Below are 16,837 nucleotides of genomic sequence, written 5' to 3'. Positions count from 1 at the left end.
GACCAACTCAAGAACAATTAGTCAAGAACATGATGACATTGTTGCTTTCTTTCCCCACCGTCACTGCTTCTAGGTCTACATTCTCACACCCAGCCAGCCTGGGCACAAAGTAAAATTGACATTTTGTGGGGATTGTTGTTGTTGTTGTTGTTTAGTTTCTTTAAAGAAAAGGAAAGGGGGTTAAACCCTTCCTCCTGCTCCCGCTGTATTTCTAAAAAGGCTGCCTGTGACCCCAACCACAATAGAAGAGAAACCTTCTCTAACATGCTATGATGCTTCAGGGCTCTGCAGAGGCAGTGCAACTTGCAGTTGGAAGTTTCTGCGCCTGGATGTGAACTTTATAAACACGTGCATTGCAACAATGAAGGAGGAGTTCAAAAAGAGAAGGGAGGAAGAAAAAAAATCTTTCGGGAAGGAAAAAAAATTGTTATCACGCCAACTTACCATCCACCAAGTCCTAGCTGACATGTCATAACATAGCTGCCATTTTATGGAGCTGTCCGACGCCTTCCCTGCCATTACGCTGTCAGCAACCTTCATCTGATGCAACTCAATGGAAGATAAGATACCTAATCAAGAAAACATCAGCAGTGGCTTGCAGGGCTACATGTAGGCCAATCCTTATCACACTGCATCATGGGAAAAGCTCCTTTATTCGCAAGAACTCCAACCTCACAGATATAAAGACAAGGATCAGGTTTTGTTGCTTGCGTGTTAGGGTGTGTGTGTGTGTGTGTCTGAAGGGATCAGTGAAACGAGCGAACATTCCTCGTGTATCATGTGTACAAGACTTAAGTATTTTTCAAGTGGGCGGCTAAATGCTTTGCTGGGCAATGTAGGCTAAAGTTTATTTGCATTCTTTTTCTGTTGTATATTGTTTGACATGCTCCATGGTTTGCTTTGAGACCAAAAGAAATTGAGGGGGGGGGAGAGCTATAACTGCTGAGAATTAATATCTCCCCGACAAAGGCATAATGGTTTCATTCACACAATCAGAGCACAGTTCAAATGTGTATGTATATCCAGTCTCTCTCTCTCTCTCTCTCTCTCTCTCTCTCTCTCTCTCTCTCTCTCTCACACACACACACACACACACACACACACACACAGGGTGGGGGGACATAGGTAGTAGCTGCAGATGAAGTTGCCAAAGGCTACAAACCCTATTAACATGCTAGACATATGGAAACAGTTTTAACTCTTTGCGATCCATGTTTAAACAAGAGACCAGCAGGCTGGGATGAAATAAATCTGCATAAAGATAGGAGGTGCAGTCAACACTTCAAGTTAGGGAAGGGGCAGGGCACTGGCAGGCTGTGAAGAGTTCCTGCATATTCCCTCCTCGAGAGCTCCTGAACTGCTCATAATGAAGCTGCATTGTCTTCATTCCAAACAGGTCCTGTCTGATGAAAGATATGTCCAGGAAAAGGTTTGCTTGCTTTGTTTAGCCCTTTATACATTTATATCATCTCCCAGCCCTGGGCAATTTCCAGGGCTTAATCTGAGCTCAGAAGCGCTTCACTGTTTTCAATAGCAGCAAATGAAGTCAAGCACAGTGCTTCTGAACATGTGTTGATTACCACTGATTAACCCATAATCCCATGATATTAGAAGGCACAAAATGTCATTTCCAAGACAGACATGAGCCTCAGCACTCTTTCTATAAAAAACCCCCACTTTTCATCATCTGCACTTCACTCTTTGCAGTCACTGAAAAAGTTATCTTTATTTCTGTTAAAGAGCATGTGCCACTTTTCTTTCAGTTGTAAACTACAAAGATTTTAAAAACAACTTAAACTGTTAACTTTCAACAAAGGCAATCAGCTGATCCACATTTTGTGTGACAGGGCTTCACTTCCTTGCCTATTCCCATAACTAACTGAAACAGAACAGAGTTAGAAAAATATGCAAATATATACAAATTTACTGGCACAGAATTTTGGTATATATTTTTGCAGCCTTGATTTATTATCACAGCCTTGATTTATATCTTCATTCCATTAAAGAACTTGTTAGTTGCATTACAGGAAAGATCACATTGTGCTGGAAACATCCAGGAAAAGAAAGGTTCAATGAAATGGGAGAGAGACTTGAAAAGTGAATTCTTGTAAGAAAAGACGAAAGGTAGAATAAATATTTCTGTTGTGCTGTACTTCAGAAAAAGATGAAGAATTTTATGGTACAGATCATGTTTGTTTCAGCATGGGCCATATAAAATCCAAAGATCCCAAATCTCTTAATGCCATGTTGAAAGCTATGTTAACAAACAAACTAACAAACAAACAAACAAACAAACAAACACAAAGAAACAAACAAACAAACAAACCCTCTTTCCTTGATTAAGTGTTGAAAATTCACATGTGCAATATTTTATATTAAAAAATCACAAGAATATAGAAGATCACTTTATGTATGAAGTATATCAGTACAAACTATTGTTGCAATTTGCACACACTTTTGACACTACTGATGCCTGCATGGATACCTTTTGCAAGCTGCTGTTAATCTGGTTGTTACAACCCATGTAAGGATTTTAGCATGTCAGGTTGACAAACAATTTTTTCCTATCATTTTCTGGCCTTCAAGGAGAATGTTTTTTCAATTTCCCTCTTTAAAATAAATATCTTATTTGTAGTGCCATCCTTCTGACATTTTGAGCTACTATTCTATTTAAAGGCCCCAACTGGTGTTTTTTAAATAATAAACAACAACAATAAAGTAACAGTTATACTTGATCATGGGTTTTCTCATCTTTAAAATATGTCATTTCTTAAATTCTTGGAAATCCACTGTTACACTGCATTAGAACTTAAATGGTGTGAACATTTTAGCATTATTCAGGGTAGGGAGAAAAGCTTTATTAAAATAAGTACACATTTCGGGGAAAGTCCCAATAGAAATTCCTAATATGTGAAATTAGCAATAAAGATGATAAATGGCACAAGATATTGCAAGATACAGAAGTCTAACAGAATTTGTGCTAAATCTGTTGAAAACATCGTTTCTAAACAGATTCCACTCATTTTGCCTATTTTAGAACACACTGACAAAATCCAATATGTTGACCTGAATTTTATCTGAAGCAACCTGACAGTTTACCTGAAATCACAAGCGAAAGCAGTGAATAAAGAAGAATGAAATTCCCCTTGACAGCTATCTGCCAGGAAACAGCTGACTATCAATTGGTAAAGACCAAAAGAGCCAGTGTGGTGTAGTGGTTAAGAGCAGTGGACTTGTAATCTGGTGAACCGGGTTCGATTCCCCGCTCCTCCACATGCAGCTGCTGGGTGACCTTGGGCCAGTCACACATCTCTGAAGTCTCTCAGCCCCACTCACCTCACAGAGTGTTTGTTGTGGGGGAGGAAGGGAAAGGAGGATATTAGCCGCTTTGAGACTCCTTCGGGTAGTAATAAAGCGGGATATCAAATCCAAACTCTTCTTCACAATGCATTTAGTGTCTCCCTATCAAGAACTCACCATGCAAGTAATGTGGTGGTAAAAGTAATCTGGTGGTAATTAAGCAACACTTGATTCCTGCGTTCATTATGCCAGACAATATTACTTTAACTCAGGCTTCCTCAAAATCGGCCCTCCAGATGTTTTTTGGCCTACAACTCCCATGATCCCTAGCTAGCAGGACCAGTGGTCAGTGATGATGGGAATTGTAGTCTCAAAACATCTGGAGGGCCGAAGTTGAGGAAGCCTGCTTTAACTAGTGAAGAACTATAGCAGGGATTTCTCCAAATTGGTTCACCTAATAGGAACATAGGTGCAGCCAAAGCTGAACTAATAAACAGGCCTCTCCACTCAGCTGATTCCCACATCATGGAAACCTTGGTTGTACAGTTTTCAGGAGAGGTCATTACAGAGGTTTTCAAAAGCGACCATATTTTTTGCTCTGTAAGACTCACTTTTTCCCTCCTAAAAAGTAAGGGGAAATGTGTGTGCGTCTTATGGAGCAAATGCAGGCTGTGGAGCTATCCCAGAAGCCAGAACAGCAAGAGGGATTGCTGCTTTCGCTGCGCAGCGATCCCTTTTGTTGTTCTGGCTTCTGAGATTCAGAATATTTTTTTTTTTTTTGTTTTCCTCCTCCAAAAACTAGATGGGTCTTATGGTCTGGTGCATCTTATAGAGCAAAAAATACGCAGTTAAGTCTCACTTGTGTGGGTTTTGTGTATGTGTAAATCAAGCAATTGAGTAGAGGCGGCTAGATGCCCTTACTCCATTACCAGTGCTGAGTTTTTAATCAGCGCTCTCGCAATTTTATCCAAAATGTACTGTGTACTTTATATTGTATCTTATACTTTGTTGTAAGATGCACTGTTCGATCTTCCAACTCTACTTTTCTACGAGTCTCAAACCAGCATCATGTAGATCGGAGCTCTTAAGCCATTGCTAATTTGTCACTAGGTGCTATTCACTTTTTTGTGATTTAAATATGTTACTTAAATTATAAGGTTGCCTTTGGTTCCTTTGCTGAAGGTACTGTTCTGTGCAAGAATATTAAAAAATTTTGTGAACTTGGCTTTCTTGGTTATTCTGAATGGCCAGCTGGTGAGCGACTAGGGATTTAACAAAGAGAATTTCCAGGTGGAATCCTAGGCACACCTGAAGTTTTCTGGAGAAAAGCCTCACCAGACACAGTAGGGCAAACATCCAAAATAAACCTGCAATATTCTTGGACAATATTTTCATGAGAGCAAGGAATCTCTTCCCAGCCTTTGGAAAGCGAGAGCCTGCAGAGAGAGCAAGTGTGTGATAAACAGTCTAAGACCCATTTTTCGCTTTGAATTTAGAGAATGAGAGACAGTTGGGAGCTTTAAAGCTGGAATTTATCTGAACTGGAATGAAGGTCCAAATAGTTACTTTGAGGTTGGAGGCAAAACCAGCAGTTTGCTGTTTTTTAGTTGCCTATTTCCTCCCAAATTGTTACCAATGGGTAAATAATATTTATAAATTAGTAAATGTTTGTATATGCTGTTACAAAGATACCTTTGGTCTTCAGTGCTTTGACATCCAACATCCAAAGAAAACAAAACTCAAGGAAGTAGGGAGCGTGTTACAATATAATTAAAACCAAGTTACATTTTCTTTCCTACCTTTTCAGATCATCTTTGAAGCAGAGAATGAAGATAATAAGTTTTCTAGCATACCAAGCTTAAAGACTGAAGTTGCAAGGTCCAAACATTTTCCCTGGGAAGTTTGCTCCTTTTTGAAAGCAATAAAAGAACAAGCAGTTTGCTCCATAGTAAGGGGAAGAAGCAAACTACCTTCCTGGCAAATTGCTGCTTGTATCATCTCCCACTTTCCCCTTCCTCTGGACCACCTGGGAAACTCAACCGACCTGCTGCACCTGGAACTAGGTAGGGAAAATACAACTGAATAGGACCCAGCTGTGGTCAGCCTGAGGAAGAACCATCCACCTTGGGCCTGGACAGAAAAAGCAAGTCTAGAGTGAGAGACGAGGGTGATGTTTACTGTCCCCAGAAACTCTTCTCATTGTGAAACGTTTGCGGGTGAGCTGAGTTTGGACCCTGGGTGAGAACCCAGAGTCTGAGAGGGAGGATGTAGTTGTCTGTTGCTGCTTTGGTTTTTTGTACCCTACTTAGAAATATTTTTAATATATTAAGCGCTGTAGAAATCAAACCAATCAATTGCTTTGAAGCTCTAAAGTACTGAAGCTAATTTTCTAATGAATGAAGATAGAATGTGGCGGCTAGACTGGTGAATGGGAGTGGCCGCTGAGACCATATAACACCATCCTGAAAGACCTACATTGGCTCCCAGTATGTTTCCGGGCACAATTCAAAGTGTTGGTGCTGACCTTTAAAGCCCTAGACGGCCTCGGCCTAGTATACCTGAAGGAGCATCTCCACCCCCATCGTTCAGCCAGGACACTGAGGCCCAGCTCCGAGGGCCTTCTCATTGCGTGAAGTGAGGTTACAGGGAACCAACAGAGGGCCTTCTCAGTAGTGGCACCTGCCCTGTGGAACACCCTCCCATCAGATATCGGGGAAATAAACAACTATTTGACTTTTAGAAGACATCTGGAGGCAGCCCTGTTTAGGGAAGTTTTTAATGTTTGATGTTTTATTGCTGTTATTATTCTTATTCTTATTCTGCTGGGAGTTGCCCAGAGTGGCTGGGGATACCCAGCCAGATGGGTGGGGTATAAACAACAACAACAATGTCATCTTGCAGCAATATTCTAATAGCTAACTTGTCCCCTATTTACCAGAAATGTATATTAATCTGGTGGATGGGTTCTGAAGGCCATTTATCAGCAACATCTTAAGCATCCATGAAGATGACACACAGAATTACATATGGCTTTTCCAAGTGAAATGCTGATTCAATGGTTTTCTAGAGAGTATGTCAAACTAACACACCCAATTTCTGATTCTCTTTGTGCATATAACTAAAGCCAGACATATGCCAAAAAACTGTGGGGCATATTATCTACATGGACACTAGGCCCATAATGGAAATAGTCTTAAATAATAAAAATAATTTTAGAAAATTAAATAAAGTTAGGTCATAATGGCAGCATGTAAACACACTGAGGTGCAATTCTAAGCATGTTTACTTAAGGAGTAAGCCCCACTGGAGACAACAAGCACAGCATTACAACAGCCAAAATACTGCATGTTATATTAAAGCTGATCCGCTGCAGGTTCAAGACATATAGGATCATAGTTCTTCATAGCTCTCTCAAGCTCTACGAGTTCTAAGCAAAAGAATATGTTTTGCCAACATATTCAGCATCCTACATCTGCAGAAGCATTGTTTCCAAATTTATGCAAAATCAAAAATGTACCTGGTAGAACTAAAACATTCACACTGATAATTAAATTCAAGTGAATACATATAACATTCCAAACCATGTGGCTCCTCCCACCTGCTGAGATTCAATTAGTTACTTTGTGGTTCAGCAAACCAGAGTTTGCCATGCAGCCCAACTGTCAAACTGTGGTTTGCACAATCAGGACTGGCAACCATAGTTTGAAGCCACTTGCTATCAGGGACTGGGGAAACCTTCCAGGGAGGAGGAAGAGGAAGACAGTATAGATTTACAACAGTGGTTTGCGGGAGGTCACAGCTCAGGGGCAGATGAGGGGGAAAGTTGGGAAATAATGGGAGAGGAGGAGGCAGAAGCGGAGCTGCAGCTGGCTGACATGGTGTCATTAGAAAACATTCCAGACTCTCCATCTCCCAGAACCCAGCAAGCCTTAAAAGTAGGAGAGCAAAGAGCTCAAAGACAGAGGGCACGTAGCAGCACCCGTAAAAGTAATGGGAGGGTGGAGATTCACTCAGGACAACACCATTATCCAAGACGATGGATTCTATAGCCTTTCTCTGTAAATGCTGAAATAGAAAAGGAAGGCAATAAACTTTTCCTTGTTTTTATACTTTCCTGGGCAACCAGCTGGGAGCCGCTGACAGCATCCTGACACTTGCCCATCTTGGTTTGGAGGGTAAAAAGAGCTATGGTTTACCAATTTGGATAGAATAGAAACTTCAGAAGTAAATGGAGATTAGAGAAGCAAAACTACTAGCACAAAGCATATTCCAAATCCTCCAAACTATGGTTCAGAGGATCGGACTGTTACATCTGAACCAACCAAATGAAAGCAAAGCAACATTAATTTCAATAGGTCAGTCACACCCCTATCCTGTTTGTGCTAGTTCCAATTGCATGTGGTCCATTTTCTGCGAAAACATCATTCTGCTCATGAGCAGAAGCTGAGGTTTCCCTACATCATTACCAGTGCCCACCTTACTGTGAGCTGAGTGGTAGCAAACCACAAACAGTGAACTGTTCTAATACACAATGGCAACAAATACCTAACATGGTTATGAGTATTCATCTTATTTATTATCAGTGTTTCTAAATGCAAAGCATTTGGCATATACATAGAGAGTTTAAAATAAGTAAGAGCAGGTGGCAATGGGTCGTTAATATATGCATGAGCAAAATGCTTATGAAAAGTCACATTTTGAGGGGTTTTTAAAGGATTTCCATTTATTTCAGAAAATACTGTGGCACCTCGTGTTAAGTACTTGATTCGTTCCGGAGGTCTGTTCTTAACCTGAAATTGTTCTTAACCTGAAGCACCACTTTAGCTAATGGGGCCTCCCGCTGCCGCCGTGCCGCCAGAGCACGATTTCTGTTCTCATCCTGAAGCAAAGTTCTTAACCTGAAGCACTATTTCTGGGTTAGCGGAGTCTGTAACCTGAAGCGTATGTAACCTGAAGCATATGTAACCTGAGGTACCACTGTACTTCGGGTTGTATTCATTACTGCTCACACAGAATTTCACTCATGCTCCTTCCTCTCCTTTTCCTGTGTGCCCTCAGAATACACAGGGACATGCAGGGCAGAGGAGAGGAGAAAGTTCTATGGCACAATATACATATTATACATATGATATGTAGTAAAATCAGCCTTCCGGCTTCACAACTCAACTGGAAGAAATATCATCAGACTGAAACCTACCACTTGCAGTGGTTACACGATGTCCAGAAAATATTTCAGAAGACGATCTTTTAATTGATTAGCACAATTACTTAACAGTTATTACAGTTCTATGGGTGGCAGTGAGGCGTCAACAAAATTAGCCCATTGCTCTTACGGAGAAACTTACCAAGCATGTATGGCCTATAAATAGACAACTAGAACGTAATGATTTTATTGATGTTTGGTGTGCACTTAATGTTTATGGGAATAAGAATAAGCCTAGTTTACAACCGCTGGCAATCTCTGGCAAAAGGTTATCCGTTAACCTTTGCATTTTAGATTAGGGAGTGGGATGTTTGTATTACTTTTGTTTTTCAATAATTGGTATTGATTGGCTTGGTTTTTTGTTTGGCTTTTACAGTCTGATTTCATTGCCTTTTTGCTGCCAAAGACTAACGTTTACTGCTGAGGACGATTCCCCCCTCCCCATCCTATATGGACTCATTTCCCACTGAATATAGTAAGGAAGGGCGGAGGGAACCTAATCAATGCTGCTTTGTTCTACTTTTTGTTTTTAGTGTTCTGAATACAAGTTGACAATTATGTAGTTTTTTCAAAGTTACCATCAAGTAATACAGAAAGGCCTTTTCTCTAGCCCAGCAAAAGTTCAGCATTTTAACGATCTCCCTCCGCCAACACAGCAACACAGGCCATCATAACATGAAGAGGAAATGCCAGACCATCCTACTTACTGAAATGTCATTTCCGTAAATATATTGTAAATGGAAATTAATGTATTATTTCTAGCAGGATTTGCAAGTAGGCTTGACCATGGAGCTCATACAAAACCCCCCGACATGGTCAACTGTCTTGTCAAATAACCGCCATGCATTAAAAATATTTATTTAGTAGAACATAACAAAGGCAGAAATTTACACTAATTAAAAATCCTCCTAACTGTCATAAAACAATAAAATAATGACCACCTAAGGCCTTTGACAAAACCAGTTGTCAGTCATGCCAGCATCAAGAAGACTTTGATCTTGGCGAATAAGAACGCCCAAGGGCAAGATGTTTGGAGGGTGGTTGTATTACAGTAGCTAAATTAGGCTGTCATAAAAACCTGGAATACAGGGTTTTTTTTTGGAGAGCAAGCCTGTTTTCTTTAGTTCCAATAGGAGGTATTTCAGAGGATTTAGTGAAAGCTGAATAAAGGAAAGAGGAAGTTATTCATAATGCGAGAAAGGGGGCTTGGGTTCTAATGGGGAAAAGATGTTACAAGTTTTATGTTCAGATTAAAAAACACAATCATACTCAGAACAGGGCTTCCCAACACACACACACACACACACACACACACACACGTTAAAATCTATCTAAAACATTAACATTTGAATAAAAGTTCTGTATCTAAGGGGAAAATCTACTTGTGATGTAAGTTTCATTGTTCAAGACAATGATAATAATAAGAATGGTAAATGAATTGTAGGGTATATTTCTCATTATCTTATATCCTGGAATTTTTTTTTTAATATGTCCTGTTTCATTGTGAGCATAAAACCAAAGCAAACAGTCTTCTTAAATATGTTTTAAATACATCCTTAAAACATTACTTTAAAATTATTTCTGATTCTATGTTTCCCATCAGTCTGGCTATGAGTGGGCGAGGAATTATGAAATGTAGAGGGTGACTATTAAGGTTGGAAACAAAAAGCTGATTTTGTCAGATGCTTTGGCTGAAGTCAGGGGCAGACTTTGGTAATATGGTGCACCTGTTGAGCTAGTAACTTGGAACTTGGCATAAACTACCTGATGAGGTCCCCAACTTGTGTCAAATTTCAAGCACAGCCAAATCCAACTGCAGCAAGTGAAAAAGTGATGAGAATTGATGCTGACATTTTTTAACAGGCATAGCATAGATTTCTTTCCAAGTTTGGTGAAAACTACCGATTTCCTCTACTTGGGCTCGTCAAGGAAGGCTATTTATTCTCCAGTGCTCTGCTGAAGTTCTGAGCAGTGGTTTCAAAACTTACTGAGGTTTTCCTCTCCTGTGGCAGCAGCTACTGGCATAATAAGGCAGTGCGACTTTTGACTGGTGCTTATTAAGACTGATGGGGACTGGCAGGAGGGGCAGCCAGAGTCAATGAGAGGCACAGCCACCCTCTGACTGGTTGTTAAATACGAAGGCAGACTCAGGTTGGTGGGGCAGTGCGTTATTCTCCCGAACAGAACAGCATTCACAACTTCAGAAGGGAACGTTTTGCCAATCCTGAGTGGGGAGGGGGAGAGACTGATCCTGATAGCGTTTGGAGGCTAGTGATCCTGCGAGGGTTGGTGTATATGTGTAAGTGAACACACATATGTTTGGGTGTTGCTTCTAGGTGAAGAAGAGTGTGTATGTGTGATGCTTCTGCAGGAGAGAAATTGGGGAGAATGATTGCATTGAAACTTAAGTAAACTGGAATTGATTGGGGGAAATTGAATGAGGGGGTGAAGTACAGGACCCCTAGTTGGTTAAGTCCAGTCAAATTCAACTATGGGGTGCGGCACTCATCTCTGCTTTCAGGCTGAGGGAGCCAGCATTTGTCCAGAGACGGATTTTCTTGGTCATGTGGCCAGCATGACTAAACCGCTTCTGGTGCAACCAGACACTGTGAAGAGTGCCAGAGCGCATGGAAACGATGTTTACCTTCCCACCGCAGCAGTACCTATTTATCCACTTGCACTGGTATGCTTTCGAACTGCTAGGTTGGCAGGAGCTGGGACAAAGCAATGGGAGCTCACCTGTTGCATGGATTTGAACTGCCAACCTTCCGATTGGCAAGCTCAAGAGGCTCAGTGGTTTAGACCGCAACACCACTTGTGCTCCCAGGGAAGGTAGGGAACATGGCACATGCCCACAATCCCTGCTTCAAACTGTAGGTGAGTAGGGGCACCAAGCACATGACAATGTAACAATGAGCTGTAATGGCTGAATGACTTGAGCTACATTAAAGAAAGTCCCTGGTTCACGTCTCAGCACTACCATGAATGCAGTGCTTTTCTCAGGGCCTCACTTCTCATCTGTAATATGGGGCTAAATAATCTCAGAAAGAGATAAGGATGTGGAGCACTTTCAGGGGTGCATCTTTGAGCAGCTGTTGATGCTTCATCATCTTGGTAGTGCCCACCTGGCACAAATGTCTGGGAGCTGCTTCACTTTCAGTTGCCCACAACCTAGTATTGTCCTGGGTTATTGCAGGGAATTTGAAAGGAAAGTGGATCACAGCTGCCACACAGATTGCAGAATAAGAATGGCAGCAATCCCTGCAGGGCTGTCTTAAGCGAATGCAGCACTGGAGTGCAAAGATCTGCCTGGCAACCCATCCCCCAAGTTGTCCAGTCCCAGGCGCACAGGAGGATGGAGCCGGCCAGCTGCCTCAGCGTCTTGATGGCTCGGACGCCCCTGAACTTGTGGCGCAGAGTCGCCCACAGCAGAAGAGCCCGCCGCAGCGCTCCGACCGACAGGCAGACTCTTCCCCGGGCTCAGCTCTCGGGCCCTGGATTTTTGGCCTGGTGCCCCTGAGAGCCCAGCACCCAGGTGCCCCGCACCCCTAGCGCCTATGGGTAAGACGGCCCTGAATCCCTGGGGTGTCCAGGTAGGAAAGGCAAAGACTCCTGCCTTAAACCCCTGAGTGCCACCCTTGAGTGAATATCAGAATATCAGAAGAGGTTTTTACCTGGTCACAAAACGTATTAATGATGGTGCCTGCTGGACCTCACTAGGGAGTAGGGCTTGGCCCCCACCAACGGTGCAGGCCTAGGAAGGTGCAAAAATTCCCCCCTCTCCACTCTGGCTTGAAGTGGCTAGGAGCCTGTCCACCTAACCGTGCACCCCCTAGGCTGCTCCTCCGCTGCTCTGGGCGCACGGGCATGGCTTGCAGGCTCCCTCTGGGTGCCTCAGCAGAGGAATCTGGTTGCTGGCATGGACAATCACAGCAGCCCTGTAGGGTCGCCTCCCCAGTTGGATGGTGGTGCAAGAGTTGCAGGAGGAGAACGAGGGGGGGAGGCAGAAGGGGAAGCAGCAAGTGGAGGGAAGAAAGCAGGTGGACAGGCGGTAGCGGAGAGGTGGAGCAGAGCAGACCCAACGCTGATGGCTGCAAAGGAAGTCACTGGCAGAGTGCAAAGGGCAATGAAAAGCAAACTTTTTGAGTTTCTGCTCCATGGTCTCCCCGGCTTTGGAGGCACCAATTTATCTCATTGCTAAGGGTGCAAGGAGGCCTAGGAGAGCATTCCACAAATGGGGAGCCACAACTGAAAAGGCCCTCTTCTTTGCCACCACCCTCCAAAACTCCTTTGGGGTGGATGGGTAGGACCTAGCCAAGGGCTGCATATGAAGATCTAAGGGTCCCAATTGCAGCTGCATTCCAAAAGGTATGAGGGTTCTTTTTAGATCAAAACCAGCCGATGGAAAGGGGCTCAGAGATCCACAGGCACTGGGAGCCAGTGCAGCTGTGTCAAGAAATGAAGCAATGTTCAGAGTTGATACATGTTCCCACCACTAAGCAAAGATTAGCATGGGAAGCCAAGGTTATCAGTGTGCTACAGGAAGTGCACTTTCAGTCTCAAGAAAATAAAGTATTTCAACTATTTCTTTTCCAGCGACTTTTGCATTGTTCATTCATTTCTCAAAAAGCTTGCTTGTTAAGCTATGGAATACAGTATGTTGCACACACACACAGGCAACATTTCCTGGTGTGATGCATATTGGGCACACACCTGTCTAGTGCTTTCAAGTTATATGCACAGTTCTCTACGATATCCCTGGGTACTCCACATCAAATGTAAACCTTAATCTCCCTGAGGTCCTCCTTTCCAACAGGTTGCCTTTCCTTTAATGAAATGCAAATACCTGTCAGCCAGCAAACCTTCCCACTCCTTGTACTTATGAATTGTTCTTTATTTTCTCTTGTACAAAGGCTTTCCCCTCTACTCCTTTTACTGAAGCTTTAGTATTAGAGCTGCTGATGGGGTGAAGTGCATAAGGCTTCCATTGTTTTCATGTTTGCAGGAGCACAATGCCCCTTCTTTAGATAAAAAAATCTTGCCTTTCTCCTCATCAAAGCAACATTTATCTCCCCCCCACCCGGTCACTTTCCCCCTCCTTTCCTTTGCAATCAATATAGCCATCAGTCAGAATATACTATGCACACGTTAATTCTGAATATCATGTCTTTTTATTTTTTAAAAAAGCTTAGGATCTAGTCACAGAGCTACTGCACTAAGCATATATGTCTTTTCTTTAAAAACCTTATATTCATGGCTTCTAAGGGTTCTAAAAATAGTTTACATTGCTTATGTGCGTGAATATATTAGGACAGAATAACAGAGCAGGATAAAGGGGGAAAGGCTATGGTTTGAATTAAGTTAGACGCGCTTTGAGAGAGTGAATTCCCATGGATTTTGCAGCGCTCATGCATTCCTCAGTAAAGGAAATCAGCCATAAAACATTTAAGCTAGAGATTCTCTTCAAACATTTACATGGCATCTAAGGGTAATGTCCAAACATTGACCATTGACTGAAAAATCTTAATGGGAATGGATTTCATTATAATAGGTAGGCAGGAAGAAAACAGAGTGTGTCAGCATATGTCATGCACTCCAGTAGCAATGATAGAGACTGGGTTTGGTCCAAAAGCAGTACTTTACTTTTCATCATACGAACAAATAGCAACCACTCACCTACATCGTGACATGCCCAGGCGCAGTACTGAGTGGAGAAAAATTTGCTTCTTACCATCTACTGAGTCCAGCCAAAATCAAGGCTGCTCTTATCTATGTTTTCAGTTCTGCTGCTGCAATAGAATGTCACAGAGATTATCCCGATATAGTTGGGGCTGAATTGGAGCCTGCATTTCATAAGCACATCAGTGACTAATGGGTTAAAAGGTAAACGGACCCCTGACCATTAGGTCCAGTCACGGATGACTCTGAGGTTGCGGTGCTCACCTCACTTTACTGGCCGAGGGAGCCGGCGTTTGTCCGCAGACAGCTTCCAGGTCATGTGGCCAGCATGCCTAAGCCGCTTCTGGCGCACCAGATCAGCGCACGGAAACACCGTTTACCTTCCCGCTGGAGCGATACCTATTTATCTACTTGCACTTTGATGTGCCTTTGAACTGCTAGGTGGGCAGGAGTAACGGGAGATCATCCCATTGCGGGGATTCAAACTGACGACCTTCTGATCAGCAAGCCCTAGGCTCTGTGATTTAGACCACAGTGCCACCTGCTAATAGGTTAAGTTAGTATAAATGAGGGTGAAGTATATTAATGTGTCTATAAAGTTTAGTATGACAGACAAGTCTGGTTATCATGTTTTATGCTAGGCATAAGTTTGAGGGGAAGGGGAGCTTTGCCAAAAGTTTATTACAAAGGGGTACGTGCTGTATCCAATTCACCACAATTTAGGAAGGATGATGCCAAGCTGGAACGTGTGCAGAGGAGGGCAACCCAGATGATCAAGGGTTATATGAGGAGCAGTTGGAGGAGCCTGGAGAAGAGGAGACTGAGAAGAGATGTGATAGCCATCTTCCAATATCTCAAGGGCTGTCACATGGAAGATGCAGCAAGCTTGTTTTCTCCTGCTCTGGAGGGTAGGACTTGAACCAGTGCCTTCAAATTACAAGAAAGGAGATTCTGACCAAACATCAGGAAGAACTTTCTAACAGTAAGAGCTGTTCGACAGTGGAACTGTCTCCCTCGAGAGGTTGTGGACTCTCCTTCCTTGGCAGTTTTTAGGCAGAGGTTGGGTGGCCATCTGCCATGGATGCTTTAGCTGAGATTCCTGCATTGCAGGGGCTTGGACTAGATGACTCTCAGGGTCCCTTCCAAATATACAATTCTATGATTCCATGATATCCCAAAAGCCAACAGAATGTATGTGAGGGTATTGAACGGTGTTAAAAAGCAGAGGGTGTGCATATGTGTGAAAGAGAGATGGAAGGTCTGTGGGCACATATGTGTGTGTGGTCCTCGATTTATTACCCCACGATACACATCCTCGGAATGAGAAAAGTTACCCACCCTGCAACATAGCTGTCAACTTACAGATTTGAAAATAAGGGATTTTGTCAACCAGCTCCCAAGCCAAAGGCAGAAAGCCCAGCCAGCGCAGCAGCCAAACGAAGCCTCAAGCGGTGGTTCCCACAGCGCAGCAAAGACAAAGGGGGTGCAGCAAGGAAAACCACCATCACCTCTCTGCTGGGAAGCGCTGAGCAAAGGCAAGTCCCCAGGCAATGCGGCCGATTTGATCGGCACAAGGCATGCAAGCTCCACCCCCAGTTGTTCTTAGACCCCTTACTGGGTGAGCAACGCAGCCAAGCAACACAGTTGGAGCCTCCCTCCTCCCTGGCCAGCAGAGAGGGAGGGAGAGGAGCTGCTTCCTTTGAAACCTGGGAAATTTAAGGGACATCATCAGTAAGGGACAGCAGTGGGACATGGCGCTGGGATAAGGGAGTTTCCCGCCAAATAAGGGACGGTTGACAGCTATGCCCTGCAAACTCACAGATCGATGGTGCAAGTAGAGTGAAAAATGCCAGAACGATCAGTAGTGTTAAGCTATGCAGTGGCTCCCTGGAAAGGGAGTTGGCCTGATGAAATTTGCTGGAGGTTGTTGGGGGGGCGGGGGTCTTGTAAATTACAGAATATTTTCTACATTTAAACTTTGGGGAAGCAAAGCTGAAGTGATAATATCTGGCAAGAGCTGTAACATGTGATTCTCCTGCTCTGTAGCTTCTCTGTGATATTCTAACATTTTGTCGTCGTCGTCTTCTTCCTTTAAAAAAGCCAGCTCTTCCATATCCTATGGGACAAGTCCTGGACGGCAATAAATGGTTGGATATTGTACAGGGATGACATTCTGTTCACCCTAGCACATCATTGTTAGTATCAAACAACTATCCCACATCAAGGGGCAAGTTGTTATTTCTTTTTCTTGGAGAGCTCATTTTCCTGCAGCACCTGCACATTTATATTTCAACTTGCATATTCCTCATGCCAAAACACAGTATATGTTCTGGTCAAATCACTGAAGCTACACAAGCCACCATTGTTCTCCATGCTCAGGGAACTGCACATACAGTTCGGTAAAGACAGTGTTTCTTTAATTTTAAGGGGGGGGGGAATTGTGAAGGTGAAGTACATGTCAGGCTCACAATGGGAACTAGTACCAGGGTCACAAAACGCTGCACAATTGCTGGCCACTGGGGTCCAAATATAAACAAGGAGATCTGCATTTGTGACTTTGGGGTTGAGACCATGACTGATCACAAACCAAAGCTTTAGCAAAGGGGATGTTTTGAGAAAAAAACGGCTAAACAGAGAATGTTCAAAAATGAGTTT

General features: G+C 43.1%; 1 protein-coding gene across 3 annotated transcripts in view; it reads right to left on the bottom strand.

Annotated features, from left to right (window-relative positions):
- Positions 1–555, bottom strand: part of NFIB (nuclear factor I B) — a 298,687-nt gene extending 298,132 nt beyond the window's left edge. For all 3 annotated transcript variants that reach the window (XM_028711819.2, XM_028711820.2, XM_028711827.2), the window contains exon 1: positions 445–555. In XM_028711819.2, the coding sequence (XP_028567652.1) occupies positions 445–540 (96 nt within the window). In that variant the 5' untranslated portion in view covers positions 541–555. The remainder of the gene's footprint in view (positions 1–444) is intronic.
- Positions 556–16,837: the final 16,282 nt, after the last annotated feature.

Source organism: Podarcis muralis, chromosome 17 (assembly GCF_964188315.1).
Source record: "Podarcis muralis chromosome 17, rPodMur119.hap1.1, whole genome shotgun sequence".
Lineage (NCBI taxonomy): Eukaryota > Metazoa > Chordata > Lepidosauria > Squamata > Lacertidae > Podarcis > Podarcis muralis.
This window is presented reverse-complemented; position numbering and strand designations above follow the sequence as displayed.